Consider the following 15,048-nt stretch of genomic DNA (forward strand, 5'->3'; position numbering starts at 1 on the left):
TGCTGCAATCATTGATTAATCATCTAATCGTGGTTATTCGATATAATCAAAGTTATTTTTGTGCAGTTTAAATTTCAATCGCATTTTTCCAAAGAATAAAAAAAAAAAAAAAACCACTATTAAGGAAACCAAAGGTGTTTCCTCACACTAAATGAGGGTTATTATATTATATAGGCCTATTTTATTATTATGATATTATTATTGTATTATATATGATTCCAAGTAAAACAATAACATATTAGGCTTACACTGTAAGTGACATGAACACAACAGAATTGAATTGATAATCGCAATTATTTGAATGACCATTAAAGGGGCTATATGTAGAAATCAAGCCTTGTTATTAGTGACACCGGTGGCCATTAAGTGAACTGCAGCCGGCATCTATTGCTCATGCACACGGGACGTACAAGAGACATGTGATTCGAGGCCTTAATATACTCAGGGATAAGTTATTTTTTGTTCTTCGCTTAGAAGTTGGAAAGATCTTTGCAGCGATACTGTTAGCGGACAACCTAATGAGGTTTAGATGAATATGTAAATATGTGCTGCGCGCTTTCCTCAATAACAAAACACACACAACAAAAATGACCACGGTGAGAAAGCAGTAGTTAAGAAAGCATAGTGATGTGGACATGTTTGCACCAGCTCTGCAATTCACTGGCATCATGTCAATAGATGGTTATGATAGCTTGATTATAAAGTATATTTGAGTCTTCAGACTGTATAGACACTAAGGTTTTTTCTACTGGCCAGGTCAAGCCAGTGGTTTACATTTATACTTGCCCTGCCAAAATTTTCACTGGCCCCACAAAAAACATTGTCTTCTAATAAAAAAAGCCACACAAATTTTAGATACTGTTGAAGTTTAAAAATTCTTGATTGATTCATATTTCGATACCCCAGCAAAAACTACTAGCCTAACTAATATAAAGTAAAATAAGAACAAATAAACACATTACAAGCAACAGCTCAAATAAATACATCAGATAAACAAAGATGAACATAAAATAAACAGTGCTTTTAAGTCTAACAGTATTCAGATATAGAAATTAAATAATTAGACGTAAAAAAATACTGCATAGTCTTCACTGTATAAATTAAATATAGTATGAATTGAATATATACATTATAAATTAAATATAGATTAAAAATCACTTTATTTTACAAGGATTCATATATTAAAGCTACAAAAGTTATTCAGTTAAGAGCAGTGAATGATTTTCTCTTTGTCTTTTGTTTTTTTTATTAACATTAAAAACACAGCAGGAATATTAGGCTGCTTTCACTTTAAGACCAAATACATGAATCCAATATACGCTTACACATGATTTTTCTTTCTCATCTGTTTACATTCAAGGAAGACATAACCGATAGTGTTTATGTGAATACTCGCCAAGATGGGCCTTTTGACATACTTTGTTGTGTATTTTTTTTCCGTTTCAAGCGTAACACTGTCCTAACTACACGCGACACGCGATAAAAAGTATATTTTCCATGTTAATTAGGGGTTTTATCCTAACCAGCCACGACGAAGACACTCAATCAATCTATTATAGAAACAGTTTCTATTTCTGTGACGTCGCAGCTGGAACAACAACACGAAACATGGCAATGATAATCTCAGGTAATGTTTATTTGCTTTATTTAATGTTAAATGCGTGTAATGTGACTTTGAATATCATTTAGTGCTCCCAGCTTTGTAACGTAGTTGTACTAAAAGCAATGGATAATTCACCACAGATCTTGAAATTAAACAAATGGAAACGTTCAAACTGTGAACAAACAAGTATATTCTCTGACAAAGATTGTTTTAGTAACTCAGTATTTGTAGTAATGTTTAAATGGTGTAATATTTGAATTTGATTATGTACTTATCCATTTCCTTGCGAATGCCGTCAATATTAATATCTGGTGCTGTGCACTTGCAGCGAGAGCCCGCCCACACGCTGTTCTGATTGGCTGTGGTTTTTGATTGATTCGTTGCATCTCGCAGTCGCGTCGCGTCTGGTGTGGACAGACAAGTTGCTTGTCGCTGGAATATTATTGCGTCGCGTGTAGTTAGGACACGTGTGAGATGCGAAAGAGCGCTAAATTCAGTACTCACAAGCTGTTTTCTGTGCACGCTGAGACTCACAGAGTTCTCTTTCACGGCTTCTTGCATTTAAATCTGAATGGTTAAATTGACCTATCGGTAAGCCCCGTCCCCCTTAGTTACTGTTGCTAACTCGGACAAACAAACGGAGTTGCTATATCTTACAATGACAGCTGTCAGTGTGAAAACCTTATCCCAAGATGTTTTTGGACACTGAATGTAGCGTATACCCCGTCCGAATGATGACCAAACTTTACTGACGGTTTATCAAGTTTATTATGTCCTTTTTCACTCCCAAAAAATCACTGTAAGAGCTGAACAAACAAAGCATAAGAAGTGCGCATTAACGTCTCATTCATTCAAAAACTATCTCTCTCCGTTGCATTACCATTAACATACACAGCAAATTACACAAAAACACTAATACAGAATACAACTAACAGTAAACAAACATATACACAGAGCTTATGCCTTTTCGAGGGTGCAGTTAATGACTGGTAACTTTGCAAAACAACTCCGATAAACTGCCCGCAAGCTCTTCCTTTCACTACCCGTAGACTAGAATACTCATCAAAATAGGAGTCCTCCTTAGTAGGACAGATAATGTAGACCTTAAACATAACTAAAATTAAATTAATTTACATATAACTAGTTTAATATGGAGAGGCACTGAAATGTAGACCTTCGTGTGTTTGACCTACAGTGTTACATGACGTAAGGACAGTTAGATATTTCGGTTTGTATGTTAGCAGGGACTTTAATCGTAACTTAACGAGAGTATGACAAACAGAAAATCCTCTCAGGATATCTGGAATCAGTGTTACAGTACCTCAGGCACATCGTTTTGCCATTTTTGTAGCATAAACACCATCAAACCGATGAGTTCTTCGAATTTTCCAATGTTTCTTTATGGCGCTGAAACCTAAAGATGTCCGAGTTCTGGTCCCAGCGCAACTGATACTCAACTGCTATTGGCTCATCTGCGTTCGAGGGGAGGGGCTTACCGATAGGTCAATTGGCCAGACTTAAAATCATGTTCAAATGATAAACTTTCATGACAACGCAGCACTGGCCCAATTGGGCAAGTCGGCTGTCCTGAGCGTCTTTCACACTGGCCCTGGGCCATCAGGCAGACCTTATAGTCCTTATAGTTTGAATTAATTCCTTTTCTTTGCATGACACATTGACATTACAGTACAGAATGGTACTTTTGGGATTATCCTGAACATTGTATAAGCATTCATTTAATGTAAGAGAGGCTCTCGGGGGTGCACGTAAACGTCACATCCTTTTCATTTTCCCCACCGAACCGCCTCAAGCTACAAATAAAAATGTGTCTACAGGCTTTTAGAGATAACCTGGGAGTTCGGGGAAGGTCTCGGTTTTTAGGTTTCGTTACAAGCTTTGGCAAATGGCAATACAAAATCGATTCTTACATATAGCCCCTTTAATTGTCCACACAGAATTCATGATCATGACAGGCATATTTGTTGTAAAGTCATGTAAAACCAGTTGGCAATATATCGCTGGCAATGCATGAATATCCCACCTCTGCAGTTAAACGGGTCATATAATAATAATAATAATCAGTTACATCAACACAACTGACGCATCAATGACACTTATGGCACATCCAGTCATAATAACGTAATAATGACAAAGTATGATATATTATTCCTTAACACCTGAAGAGCTAACTAGAGTAAAATATATCGAAAATATGTTCTTGTTTTGTATAGCCGAAGAATCTCAACATTACCAATTAGCGACCTGATCATTTCTGAACAGTCAAAATGTTTTATAAATCTATAAATTATTCAGAGCAAAATGCTTTATAAATCGGTCACTGTGTAATTCTGGCTTTGCAAAGAGGCTGTTTTTGATGGATGGAGCAGCTAAAATCCATATTGGAAATAAGTGCAGAAACTTTGCATCTCTTTTCACATGCAAAGAGGACACACACATAGAAGTCTTACATAATAAATAATAACAAGTGCACGATATGATTGCTTCTGTTATGATTAAAATAGTTAAGCAGCTCATTTTAGACCATAATGCAGACATTCATGACATTTGATTATCAGCTTTATTCAGCTTTATTTCAGGACACACAACAACTTACAAATGTGTCAGATGACAAACTCAAGACTCAAATTTGTACTTAACCAGCTTTTTAAATGTGTCTGACCATAAACTAACAGTATTGTAAATGTGTGTGCTGTGATACTTACCAGTATTATAGCAGATCTGACTAATGACGCTGATAGATTTAGACGCCCACAGTGTTAACATGCACTCACAGGCCTCTAATAAGACACTGCCTACACTACATTACTGTTCATATCCAATGAAAAGCATTAGACTGAAATGAAGAAATGACATATACACATTAAATGTCTTCAATATAGAGGAGCAGTAAAACAAAAAACAATGAAAAAATTAGGACAAAATGAAATCCCTCCGTCCCCTTTTTTCCACAAGCTATCACTTCGTTTCACCTCATCCAGGTGCTTCTATCTCTCATACTCTCTCTCTCTCTCTCTCTCTTTTATTCAGTTCTGTCTCTCTCTGTTCCGTTGGTGCTGTACGTGTGTGTGTCTGAGTTGCGGGCGACCTGTAGCCCGTGGTGACGCGTCTCTCATGTTTCTCTTCTCCCTGCAGGACCCGGTTTGGCGTTCATAGCGTACCCTAAAGCCATTTCTCTGATGCCCGTGGCTCCGGTGTGGGCTGCCCTGTTCTTCATCATGCTGCTACTGCTAGGACTGGACAGTCAGGTCAGTTCAAAACATGGTAACACTTTAGAGTAATGGTCATTAGTTAACATTAGTTAACATGAACTAATAATGAACTGCACTTATAAAGCATTTATTTATCTTTGTTAATTTCAACATTTACTAATGCATTATTAAAATCTTGTTAACATTAGTTAATGCAGTGTGAACTAACATGAACAAACCATGAACAGCTGGATTTATATTAACTAACGTTAACAAAGATGAACAAATACAGTATCAAATGCATTGCTCATGGTTAGTTTGTGTTAGTTAATACATTAACTAATGTTAACTAATGACCATTATTCTAAAGTGTTACCCAAAACATCTAAAAGATGATGTGTGTTGTCGTTGCATGATATTAATACCGTTTACCGTAAGAAAACTTTTAGAAAGAATTAATAGAAGTGGATTTGATCAATTCTTTAATAAAACCTAAAATATATATTTTTTCATTATTAAATTGTTGATGGAGATATATTTTGTTTACCACTTTTAAAATATAGAATTTTTTTAGACTGAATATTTTTATTTATATATAATATTTATAAAATATTTATCAATAAGTAAAACTATAATATTACCATAATTATTATTATAATATTATTAATAACCTCAGATCAAGAAAGATTTTACCACTGACATTTTTATTTATAAAGTAATATTTATAATATCTATGAAATAATACTATTATAACACTATAATTCAATCAATCAATTTAATTAATACAAATATTAATAGTAATAAAAATAAAAAAATCTCACTGGCAGTTGGTTATTTATTTATTTTTTTTTTTTGTAAATATCTTCAATGAATCAACTAAAACAATTAAACAAAAATTTTCGTTACTTGAAATAAAATAAATGTTAACTGAAATAAAAAGGAAAAATGTAAAAATTAATTTGCTGAACATTGCCCATTTTTATTTAGTTTAACTTGATGTTCTGAAATAACTAAAACTGAAATAGAAAAACTATATAGAAATATAAAAAAAACAAAAAAACAATAAAAATGTTAAAAACACAAAAAATTACAATTACAAAAAAATCAAACATACAGTATATATATATATATATATATACTTCAGAATATGAATACAAACTATAATCTAAATGGCACTAAAATGTGTTCCAAATGTGGAACAGAGGAATTAAATTTAACTTAAATCTCAAAGTTTTTTTTAGAGGTCATTGTTTTCAGTTTGCATATAATCTCTTGTGTGTTTTTGATTCACACTGTATATCACTACACAACTGAGAATGTTTTGAGTCTTAAAGAACATCTGTGAATAACACATCTGACTGATGATTTTTTTCCACAGTTTGTTGGTGTGGAGGGTTTCGTAACTGGCATTCTTGATCTTTTCCCTGGAAAGTATTACATGCGCTATCAGCGCGAAATCGCTGTGGCGATCTGCTGTTTATTATGCTTCATTATAGATCTCTCCATGGTTACACAGGTGAGTCCCCTTAATGAAACTCCCCTTCAGAAGCGTTAGTGTCAGGTGTGAGAATATCAGCATCTTATTCTTTTACAATCAGTAGTGTTATACTCCATTAGTCAGATAAGAATATAATTAAAAAGGTCGTCATGCTCTCGTTCAGAGGCTGAACTTGTTACTGTTTGTGGGAGTGATGTGACTCATAAAGCTCACAATCACTCAAACGTTTACACAAGAAAACTTTTAGAAAGAATCTCACTATATAAAAAATAACAACCTGACAAGTAGCATTTGTGAGCTTGATTAATTTGACAAAATGTTGTATAAAGACAACACGAAACAACATATAACCGACATTTTACAACATGACACCGATCAGGCATCAGGCATCGATTCAGGTGAAGTGAATTACACTGATCATCTCTTCATCACCTGTTAGTGGGTGGGATTTATTAGGCAGCAAGTGAACATTTTGTCCTCAAAGTTGATGTGTTAGAAGCAGGAAAAATGGGCAAGCGTAAGGATTTGAGCGAGTTTGACAAGGGCCAAATTGTGATGGGTCAGAGCATCTCCAAAACTGCAGCTCTTGTGGGGTGTTCCCGGTCTGCAGTGGTCAGTCTCTATCAAAAGTGCTCCAAGGAAGGAACAGTGGAGAACCGGCCACAGGGTCATGAAGGACCAGTGGAGAACCGGCCACAGGGTCATGAAGGAACAGTGGAGAACCGGCCACAGGGTCATGAAGGACCAGTGGAGAACCGGCCACAGGGTCATGAAGGACCAGTGGAGAACCGGCCACAGGGTCATGAAGGACCAGTGGAGAACCGGCCACAGGGTCATGGAGGACCAGTGGAGAACCGGCCACAGGGTCATACATCTCATTGATGCACGTGGGGAGCGAAGGCTGGCCCATGTGGTCCGATCAAACAGACGAGCTACTGGAGCTCAAACTGCTCAAGAAGTTAATGCTGGTTCTGATAGAAAGGTGTCAGAATACACAGAGCATCGCAGTTTGTTGCGTATGGGGCGGCACAGCCGCAGACCAGTCAGTCAGTCCACCGCCACAAAGCAAAAATAGTTCAGGAATGTTTTGAGGAGCACGAGTTTGAGGCGTTGACTTGGCCTCCAAATTCCCCAGATCTCAATCCAATCGAGCATCTGTGGGATGTGCCGAACAAACAAGTCCGATCCATGGAGACCCCACCTCACAACTTACAGGACTTAAAGGATCTGCTGCTAACATCTTGGTGCCAGATACCACAGCACACCTTCAGGGGTCGAGTGGAGTCCATGCCTCGACGGGTCAGGGCTGTTTTGGCAGCAACACAATATTAGGTCATAATGTTATGCCTGATCGGTGTATATATGTATTATATACAGGGGTCAGTACGATTTTTTTTAAAGAAACACTTTTATACAGAAAGTATGCATTAAATTGATGAAAAATGAATGTTATTTTAACCTTTTTTTTATTTATCAAAGTATCCTGTTTCTATTTAGACATTTAGTAAAATAGGCTCCATTTTGACTTCATCCCATCTTATGATCTCTCCATATATTTGCGTTTGCAGGGAGGGATGTACGTCTTCCAGCTTTTTGACTACTACTCAGCCAGTGGAATGACCCTACTGTGGCAAGCATTCTGGGAATGCGTGGTTGTCGCGTGGGTTTATGGTAAGAATCGCGTCATGCGTCTGTTTTTAACGTTCTCATGTTTATCATGACTACTGCAGGCATTCATCTTCCGATGTTTGTTGCATTAAGAGATACAAATAGCCTGTAGGACCGTGTGCTGACACTAACACTATTCTAATCCTTCACACACCTAAAAGAGTGCTGACTTCATGCTGTTGTGTGCAGGTGCTGACAGGTTCATGGACGATATTGCCCGTATGATCGGTTACCGGCCATTCCCGTGGATGAAGTGGTGCTGGTCCTTTATAACTCCATGTGTTTGCATGGTGAGTGCTGGGAAATACTCCCACCTGTTCATGCCTTTTAAAAACGGTTGAGTCTGTCAGTATAAGAACCGTTAAAATTATATAATCTTAAAGGGTTAGTTCACCCAAAAATGGAAATCCTGTCATTAATGACTTCCCCTCATGTCGTTCGACACCCGTCAGACCTCCGTTCATCTTCGGAACACAAATGAAGATATTTTAGTTGAAATCTGATGGCTCTGAAAGGCCTCCATTGGCACAATGCACTCTACACTCTCAAGACCCATAAAAGGTACTAAAGACGTCGTTACAAAGTCCATCTCACTACAGAAATCGTCATCACTATATAAGTTGTTATTTAGGGTTTTTTTGCACACAAAAACTATTCTCGTCGATTCATAAAGTTATTGTAGAACCACTGTAGTGAGATGGACTTCTTTAGCGACGTCTTTAGTACCTTTTAAGGGTCTTGAGAGTGAACCGTACATTGTGCCAATGGAGGCCTTTCAGAGCCATCAGATTTCAACTAAAATATCTTCATTTGTGTTCTGAAGATGAACGGAGGTCTGACGGGTGTCGAACGACATGAGGGGAAGTAATTAATGACAGAATTTTCATTTTTGGGTGAACTAACCCTTTAAATGTTAATGCTTGTATAATTGAATCAGATTGCTGACTCTGCCATTGTTCTGTATGTCTTCAGGGTATCTTCCTATTTCACCTGCTGAACTACAAACCTCTGACCTACAACAATGTGTACGTGTACCCGTGGTGGGGAGAGGTGATCGGATGGTGTATGGCTCTCTCCTCCATGCTCTGTATCCCCGTTAGCCTCTTGTACAAGCTCGCCGGAGCCAAGGGAACATTCAGAGAGGTTTGCACCATTTCACTATTCAAACCGCTGCTCTGATTCCCATGCACTTGCTATAATATGAGATGCGGAGGGCATCGAAAGAGTAGTTGTGTTCATTTAAAGGACCACTCCACCGTTTTTAGAAATAGGGCTTATTCAACTTCTTTCCTACATTCAGATATGTGGTCAAATGCATTTTTGTCTCAGTGCATGCATTATTTTATTTGGCGCTAGCTTAGCTTAGCATAATGAATGGAATCCTATGTTGCCAGCTAGCATGTCCCGAGTAAAAGTGATCCAGAAAAAACAACAACCCCACCTAATTACTTCTTGTGGCCTGCGTATTCACAACGAGTACAAATAGCGATGCAGATTAAGACTAGGCGATTTCCTTGGCAGATATTGACTTGGGACTATATTATGGGGAAGCACAGGCGAAGCACTGCTACTTGGGCGCAGAGATATCACGCAACACATGAAATCAAAGTTTGGGGATTTCATGTGTTGCTCAAGTTGCAGTGCTTCGCCTGTACTTCATCCTAATTTTTTTTTATTAGGTTTTAAAAATATATATATATTTTTTTTGGATCACTTTAGCTCGGGACATGCTAGCTGGCAACATAGGATTCCATTCATTATGCTAAGCTAAGCTAGCGGCGACCCTGGCAAGCTAAAACTTTGCATGCACTGAGACAAAAATGCATTTGCCCACATATCTACATGTAGGAAAGAAGTTGAATAAGCCCTATTTCTAAAAACGGTGGAGTGACCCGGTATCAACCCCACAAACACACAAAGCAACAGCAGTTAGTGCAAACAGTCCAAAAACTACAGTTTAATACAGCCGTTGGGTGCCAATGGAGTTGGACTATGGGTCTGTTACCTCACAGAAAAGCATCACTCATGAGAAAACGACGTGTGTATTTATAGTAACTAGGCTAATGGTTGGCATTCCTCTGCAGAGACCACAACGCTTCACCCCCTCAGTGTTTGCTTCCAAACACACAGAAGACAACTGAGGGTTGTGGCATGTATGTTGTGGGAAAACTAGCACAGGATGCTCGACAAAATGTAAAATGATAGGGATGTGGAGTAGTTGTGATTAATCGTGTTTTTACAGGCATTGGGTTTAGCAGTTTGTGTGAATGACGCAAGGAAAATATGAATGTATCTATATAAAGACATTGTCCAGAGGTAGATTTATGCTCGTCTCTCTTGGACTAAAAATTTTCCTATTTTTCAAACTGCATTACAACACACAGGAAATGCAAATATGGAAGTCAATGTAAATCTGCAGTAATGCAATAGAACAACTATGGAAGCTTGTTTATGCCACGGATTAGACATTTATTAGATAATTGTAAGGCCTTTGCACACTGAGTCCGAAATTTTCGCACGCAATTTTTTTAATTTGTGATCCGAAAAATTTGTCACGCACAGAGACCTTGCACACTGAGTCTGATGCGTATTAATGAATGTGTTACGAAAAAAAACCGCAAAACAATACAAAATGCCGTCTTCAAGTAGTGAAGATGCTTTTTTTGTCCTCTCTCTTCTTAAAAAGAGAAAAAGAATGAGGAAATATTGGATCCATCCACTCCTGCGATCGCGTAGAGAGGAAGGAGAGTTCCAGACCAGCTGCGGGATTATCCAGACCGATTCAAAGTTTACTTTAGACTGTCAGTGACTCAGTTTGATGCTTTGCTAGCGATACTGGAGCCACATATTAAAAAGAAGACCACCAATTTCCGTGAATCAATTGATCCTGAACAGAGACTGGCAGTATGTCTAAGGGATCCGCACATACAATAAAACTGACTTTTGATACAATAATATTTGTATATATAATTGTAGGTATCTGAGAACTGGCGATTCATTCACCGCCATAACCAGCAGTTTTAGGTTGGGCATCAGCACTGTAGATGGGAAAAACGGATGCGAAAAACGCAGAAAATCGAACCTGTTCCGAATTTTTTTTTGACGGACAAAAGTTTCGGAGGCAGTGTGCAAGCGTGATTGACATAAAGTGAGGTCGAATGTATTTTTTGACGTGCGAAAATTTCGCATGTGAACTTCGGCCTTAAATCTCGCAATTCTGACTTGTTTTCTCCGTATTGTGAGATATAAACTTGCAATTGTGAGTTATAAAGTCCAATTCGGAGGAAAAAAGACCCTTTTTTCCCTCAGAATTGCGAGTTTATATCTCAATTGGGCGTTTTAAAGTCAGAATTGCATGATGAAAAATAATAATAATTGCAACATTTTACCTCACAGTTTTGACTTTTTGTCTCACAATTCTGAGTTTATAATGCAAGAGAAAAAGTCACAATTGTGAGATAAAATGTCGAAATTACCTTTTTTATTTTTTAGTCCATGGTGGAAACAAGCTTTCATAAACAAACGTATATTTGTTAAAATGTTCTATGAATTCTTTCACTCATGAGTGACATTTAATTTGTCGAGCTTTGTTGCAGCAATTAATATTTTAATTTTAAATATTTTTACGTTTTCTTTTGTATGACTGGTATGTTTTTTTATATTTCTATTTTTATTATTTTTATAGAAATACTAACTGAAATATAATAAGTATGTTTTTTAAATGAACGATTTCCTTCTAAAATGTATATGCTTTAATTATGAAAAGTGTGCAAAAAACAACGAGCAAACAAGGCTTTTGTTAAACGTCCGTCTGGGCATGATTTATAAATAGATAACCCATAATTTGCATGCATTAACATGTTTGCTTTGACACCCCTTGACAATAATGTCGGCTAATGAGGGACTCCTACTGACACTCTAAATAGAAAAGTCAGAAGGGGTTTGTTGACATAAAGCTTAGTTTGATGGTCATTAATGATAATCGTTGTTTTGTCTTTCTTGCAGCGTTGGGAAACTCTGACCAAACCAGTGTGGGGAGCCCATCACCGCGAATACATGGCCCCTGACACTGACATTAAAAGCCTGACCTCTCTGTCTCCTGGAACGGAGGAGAACAAGGTGATCATTTTCGAGAGTGTTATGTAGATCAAAGGGAAATCCTACGACAACCCTCCTAAGGCAAGCTGGTTGAAGAAATCCTCAGTATTTATTTGACATTTTATGGAATTCTGCGTCATCTTACAGTCTTAAAACAGCTGATGGGTATTGATGGTTACATTTGTTTCATACTACAGATCCTCTAGCATGCACATTACCAGATGTTCTTCCTCTTCCACCGGTCTATACACGATTAAAAAAATAAAGAAGAAAAAAAGATGTGCAATGTTTAGTGCGGATATGGAGACTTGCAGGACGAAATCAGCGTGTCTTTGGAGGGAGGGGACAGTATAGTGTAGCCTATAAAATAACATCACTTGACAGACTGGCAGAATTCCCACAGGCAACTTCCCTGAACATGATAAGGGTCTCTATGCACTGACACATCACTTGGTTCAAATGGAAAAACATACAAATGCATTCTTGATTTTAAATCGGCCCCAACAATGGATGATACATAGTAATCACTAAAATAACATATGCGTCAATAAACGATGTCGAGTTCAGTGGATCAGCGAAAATAATCATCAAATGAAATGTGTCTGGTAGTTGCCAAACAATGCAAAATCATTTCTGTAGCTTTCTCTCAATGTGTCTTCATCTGAGTACCTGGTGCATGATATCACAGCGTTTACTGGATGTGCCAAACGGAGTTTGTCAGGAGATGGTTTTGGTTGCCATAAAAATTAAAAAACATTTTCCTAGTTCAGTAGAAATGTACCGCATGCTCGATGTGTTCTGCATTTAAGAAATCATGCTTGGAAACATCTAGAGAGTTTTTATTAGACACAGGCAGAAACTTTCCTGAGCTGCTTTTGTTAAGGATTGAATTGTTAAAGTCAACATGAAACACTTTTTTTTTATTTTCTATAATGCAATCACAAAATGTTTCACGCCGACTTTAATAGAAGTTTACGCTTTTTGTTTCAGTTCGACATTTTGAGTGCCAGTATTAATATGCTCTCTGATATTTTTAGTTCATGATTTTAAAGTCATCGCAAAGACTCCTGTAGCTTTAACTAACATATAAATATTCCACCGTTTGAACTGGTGCTGTGCAATATGGACTAAACAATCCTATTAAGATTTGACATTTTGAAACACACACCTGTCTATATCATTTTTGGGAAGCCGGCTCTATTGACGATATTTGCTGGCACCGTATCTTTGCACAAATGATACGTGATGGCGTCGGTTATTTCTTTATGCCTTGAACTCTTTTTGTATACAGTTCACAATTGCCTGTGTTATACATTTTTTGTTCACCTGGTTCGGAATAAGCCGTTGTTTTACTATGTAAACGTGCGCTAGACGGACGTCTTTAACCGCTGCGCTCATGTCTTGCGTCTTTTGCAGCATCTCGCGCATGACACTGCGTTTTACGTGGCGCTCAAGGTCAAAGAAGTTAAAAGTGTATCTCTAGGCATGCGTCTCGTGTTCTGGCCCCTGCTCTTGTTTTGCCGCAATGATAGTTTGACAGCTCTTGCAAATGACCTGGCTCCTTTATCCAAAATATTCCCTAACCACAGATGTTGAAGTCCTTATCCCTGAATTCCCCTTCCCTGTGCTTTCTTCCATGTCATAACAGTAATCCTGCTCTCTCACGCTAGATTTAGATGTGCTACATTCAGATTGCCCGACTAAAGATTTTTCTAGTCGACTAGTAGTCGTATATTTAAGCTATTAGTCGACTAATTGCACGTTTATATTAATTGAATTACTTAAATATATAACGGTAGTGTTGAAGTCAAGACCACCTAACCCAAGACAGAGTCGAGACCAAGACCAATGTGTGTTGAGACCAAGACAAAACCAAGACCAGACCAGCACTCCTTAAATTCATAAAGATCCACATTACTACCTGAGAAATTACTTATTTTAATCAATAATCATAATTAGAATAACACACTATATATAGAGCACTTATACCAATCAAATGAAATCATTAACAATGGTGGTGGTACAGAAGATGCCTCTGAATTGGTAAATTACAAATGCATAAATAATGTTGAGAATCATGTTTAAATTTTTGTATAAAAGCAATATAATGTTTGCAGTTATGCTCAAATGTGTGAAAACAGCTCTCTTGTGATATTGCTTAATTATATCATGTTATAATATAAAATTCCAGGTCTCATACGAATACTTTTTTGCAACAATATCTTGAATTTTGTGAGCATTTGTATTTATTCTGGTGTCATTTTTGACACAATCCCTCATTTCTGAACCGGCACAATAAATAAATCAAAGTAGAAATAAGTTATTGATTGCATCTGAAGCCGTCAGTTTTACAACCAATCACATTAATGATGTTAATAAGTAAATCAGACAATGCACTGGCAATTTAGTAATATCCCAGAAGTTGTGGTCTTGAAACAAAATCCAGAGTCCTCGAAGTCTGAGACCGAGACAAAAAATCTCGAGTACTACAACACTATGGGATGGGGGAGGGTGGAATAGTATAGTTGGTGCGCCTTTAGAGAGAAATGCAACTTTTATTTATACAGATTACATAAGCAGAGTGTATTTGTTTTCGATTTCGAAAAATTTTATTTCAAGCTTTTTATATTTCTCATGTCTGTGAGGCAAATGTTTGTGACGCGCTCCAGTTCATGGAGACTGAGACGGCAGAAAGCGCACCCTGTTTAATTTCATTATTTTACAGAACCACAACGTATTGTTCTCATTCTAAACAACTAAAAGTAGACCCTTTCCGAACGATGCGTTACTCTTATCAGTATGAACAAAAACGGCAGAGAAAAATGCAAATTATCCTGTCAAGAAGCGCACTTCAAATGAACATAAGCCCTATTTGAGGTCGATGGATGATAGGCGAGCGTTTGGATTTCCTGTAATTATTACTACATGGACCCGCCGTTAACGTTAACTGTGACTCCATCACTTCCTGTGGA

The 15,048-nt window shown here is 37.3% G+C and overlaps 1 protein-coding gene across 3 annotated transcripts in view; it reads left to right on the forward strand.

The window, feature by feature from the left end:
* Positions 1–12,817, forward strand: part of slc6a8 (solute carrier family 6 member 8) — a 53,200-nt gene extending 40,383 nt beyond the window's left edge. The window contains exons 8-14 of one of the 3 annotated variants that reach the window (XM_079828000.1): positions 4,757–4,869; positions 6,191–6,328; positions 7,879–7,981; positions 8,168–8,268; positions 8,951–9,121; positions 11,984–12,157; positions 12,274–12,331. In XM_079828000.1, coding sequence (XP_079684126.1) covers positions 4,757–4,869; positions 6,191–6,328; positions 7,879–7,981; positions 8,168–8,268; positions 8,951–9,121; positions 11,984–12,124 — 767 coding nt within the window. In that variant the 3' untranslated portion in view covers positions 12,125–12,157; positions 12,274–12,331. Of the gene's footprint in view, positions 1–4,756; positions 4,870–6,190; positions 6,329–7,878; positions 7,982–8,167; positions 8,269–8,950; positions 9,122–11,983 lie in introns of all 3 variants that reach the window. The other 2 variants (XM_079827999.1, XM_079828001.1) reach the window with 2 other exon arrangements.
* The last annotated feature ends 2,231 nt before the right edge of the window (positions 12,818–15,048 follow it).

This window comes from Gobio gobio, assembly GCF_949357685.1.
Source record: "Gobio gobio genome assembly, chromosome: 10".
In the NCBI taxonomy this organism is placed as follows: Eukaryota; Metazoa; Chordata; class Actinopteri; order Cypriniformes; family Gobionidae; genus Gobio; species Gobio gobio.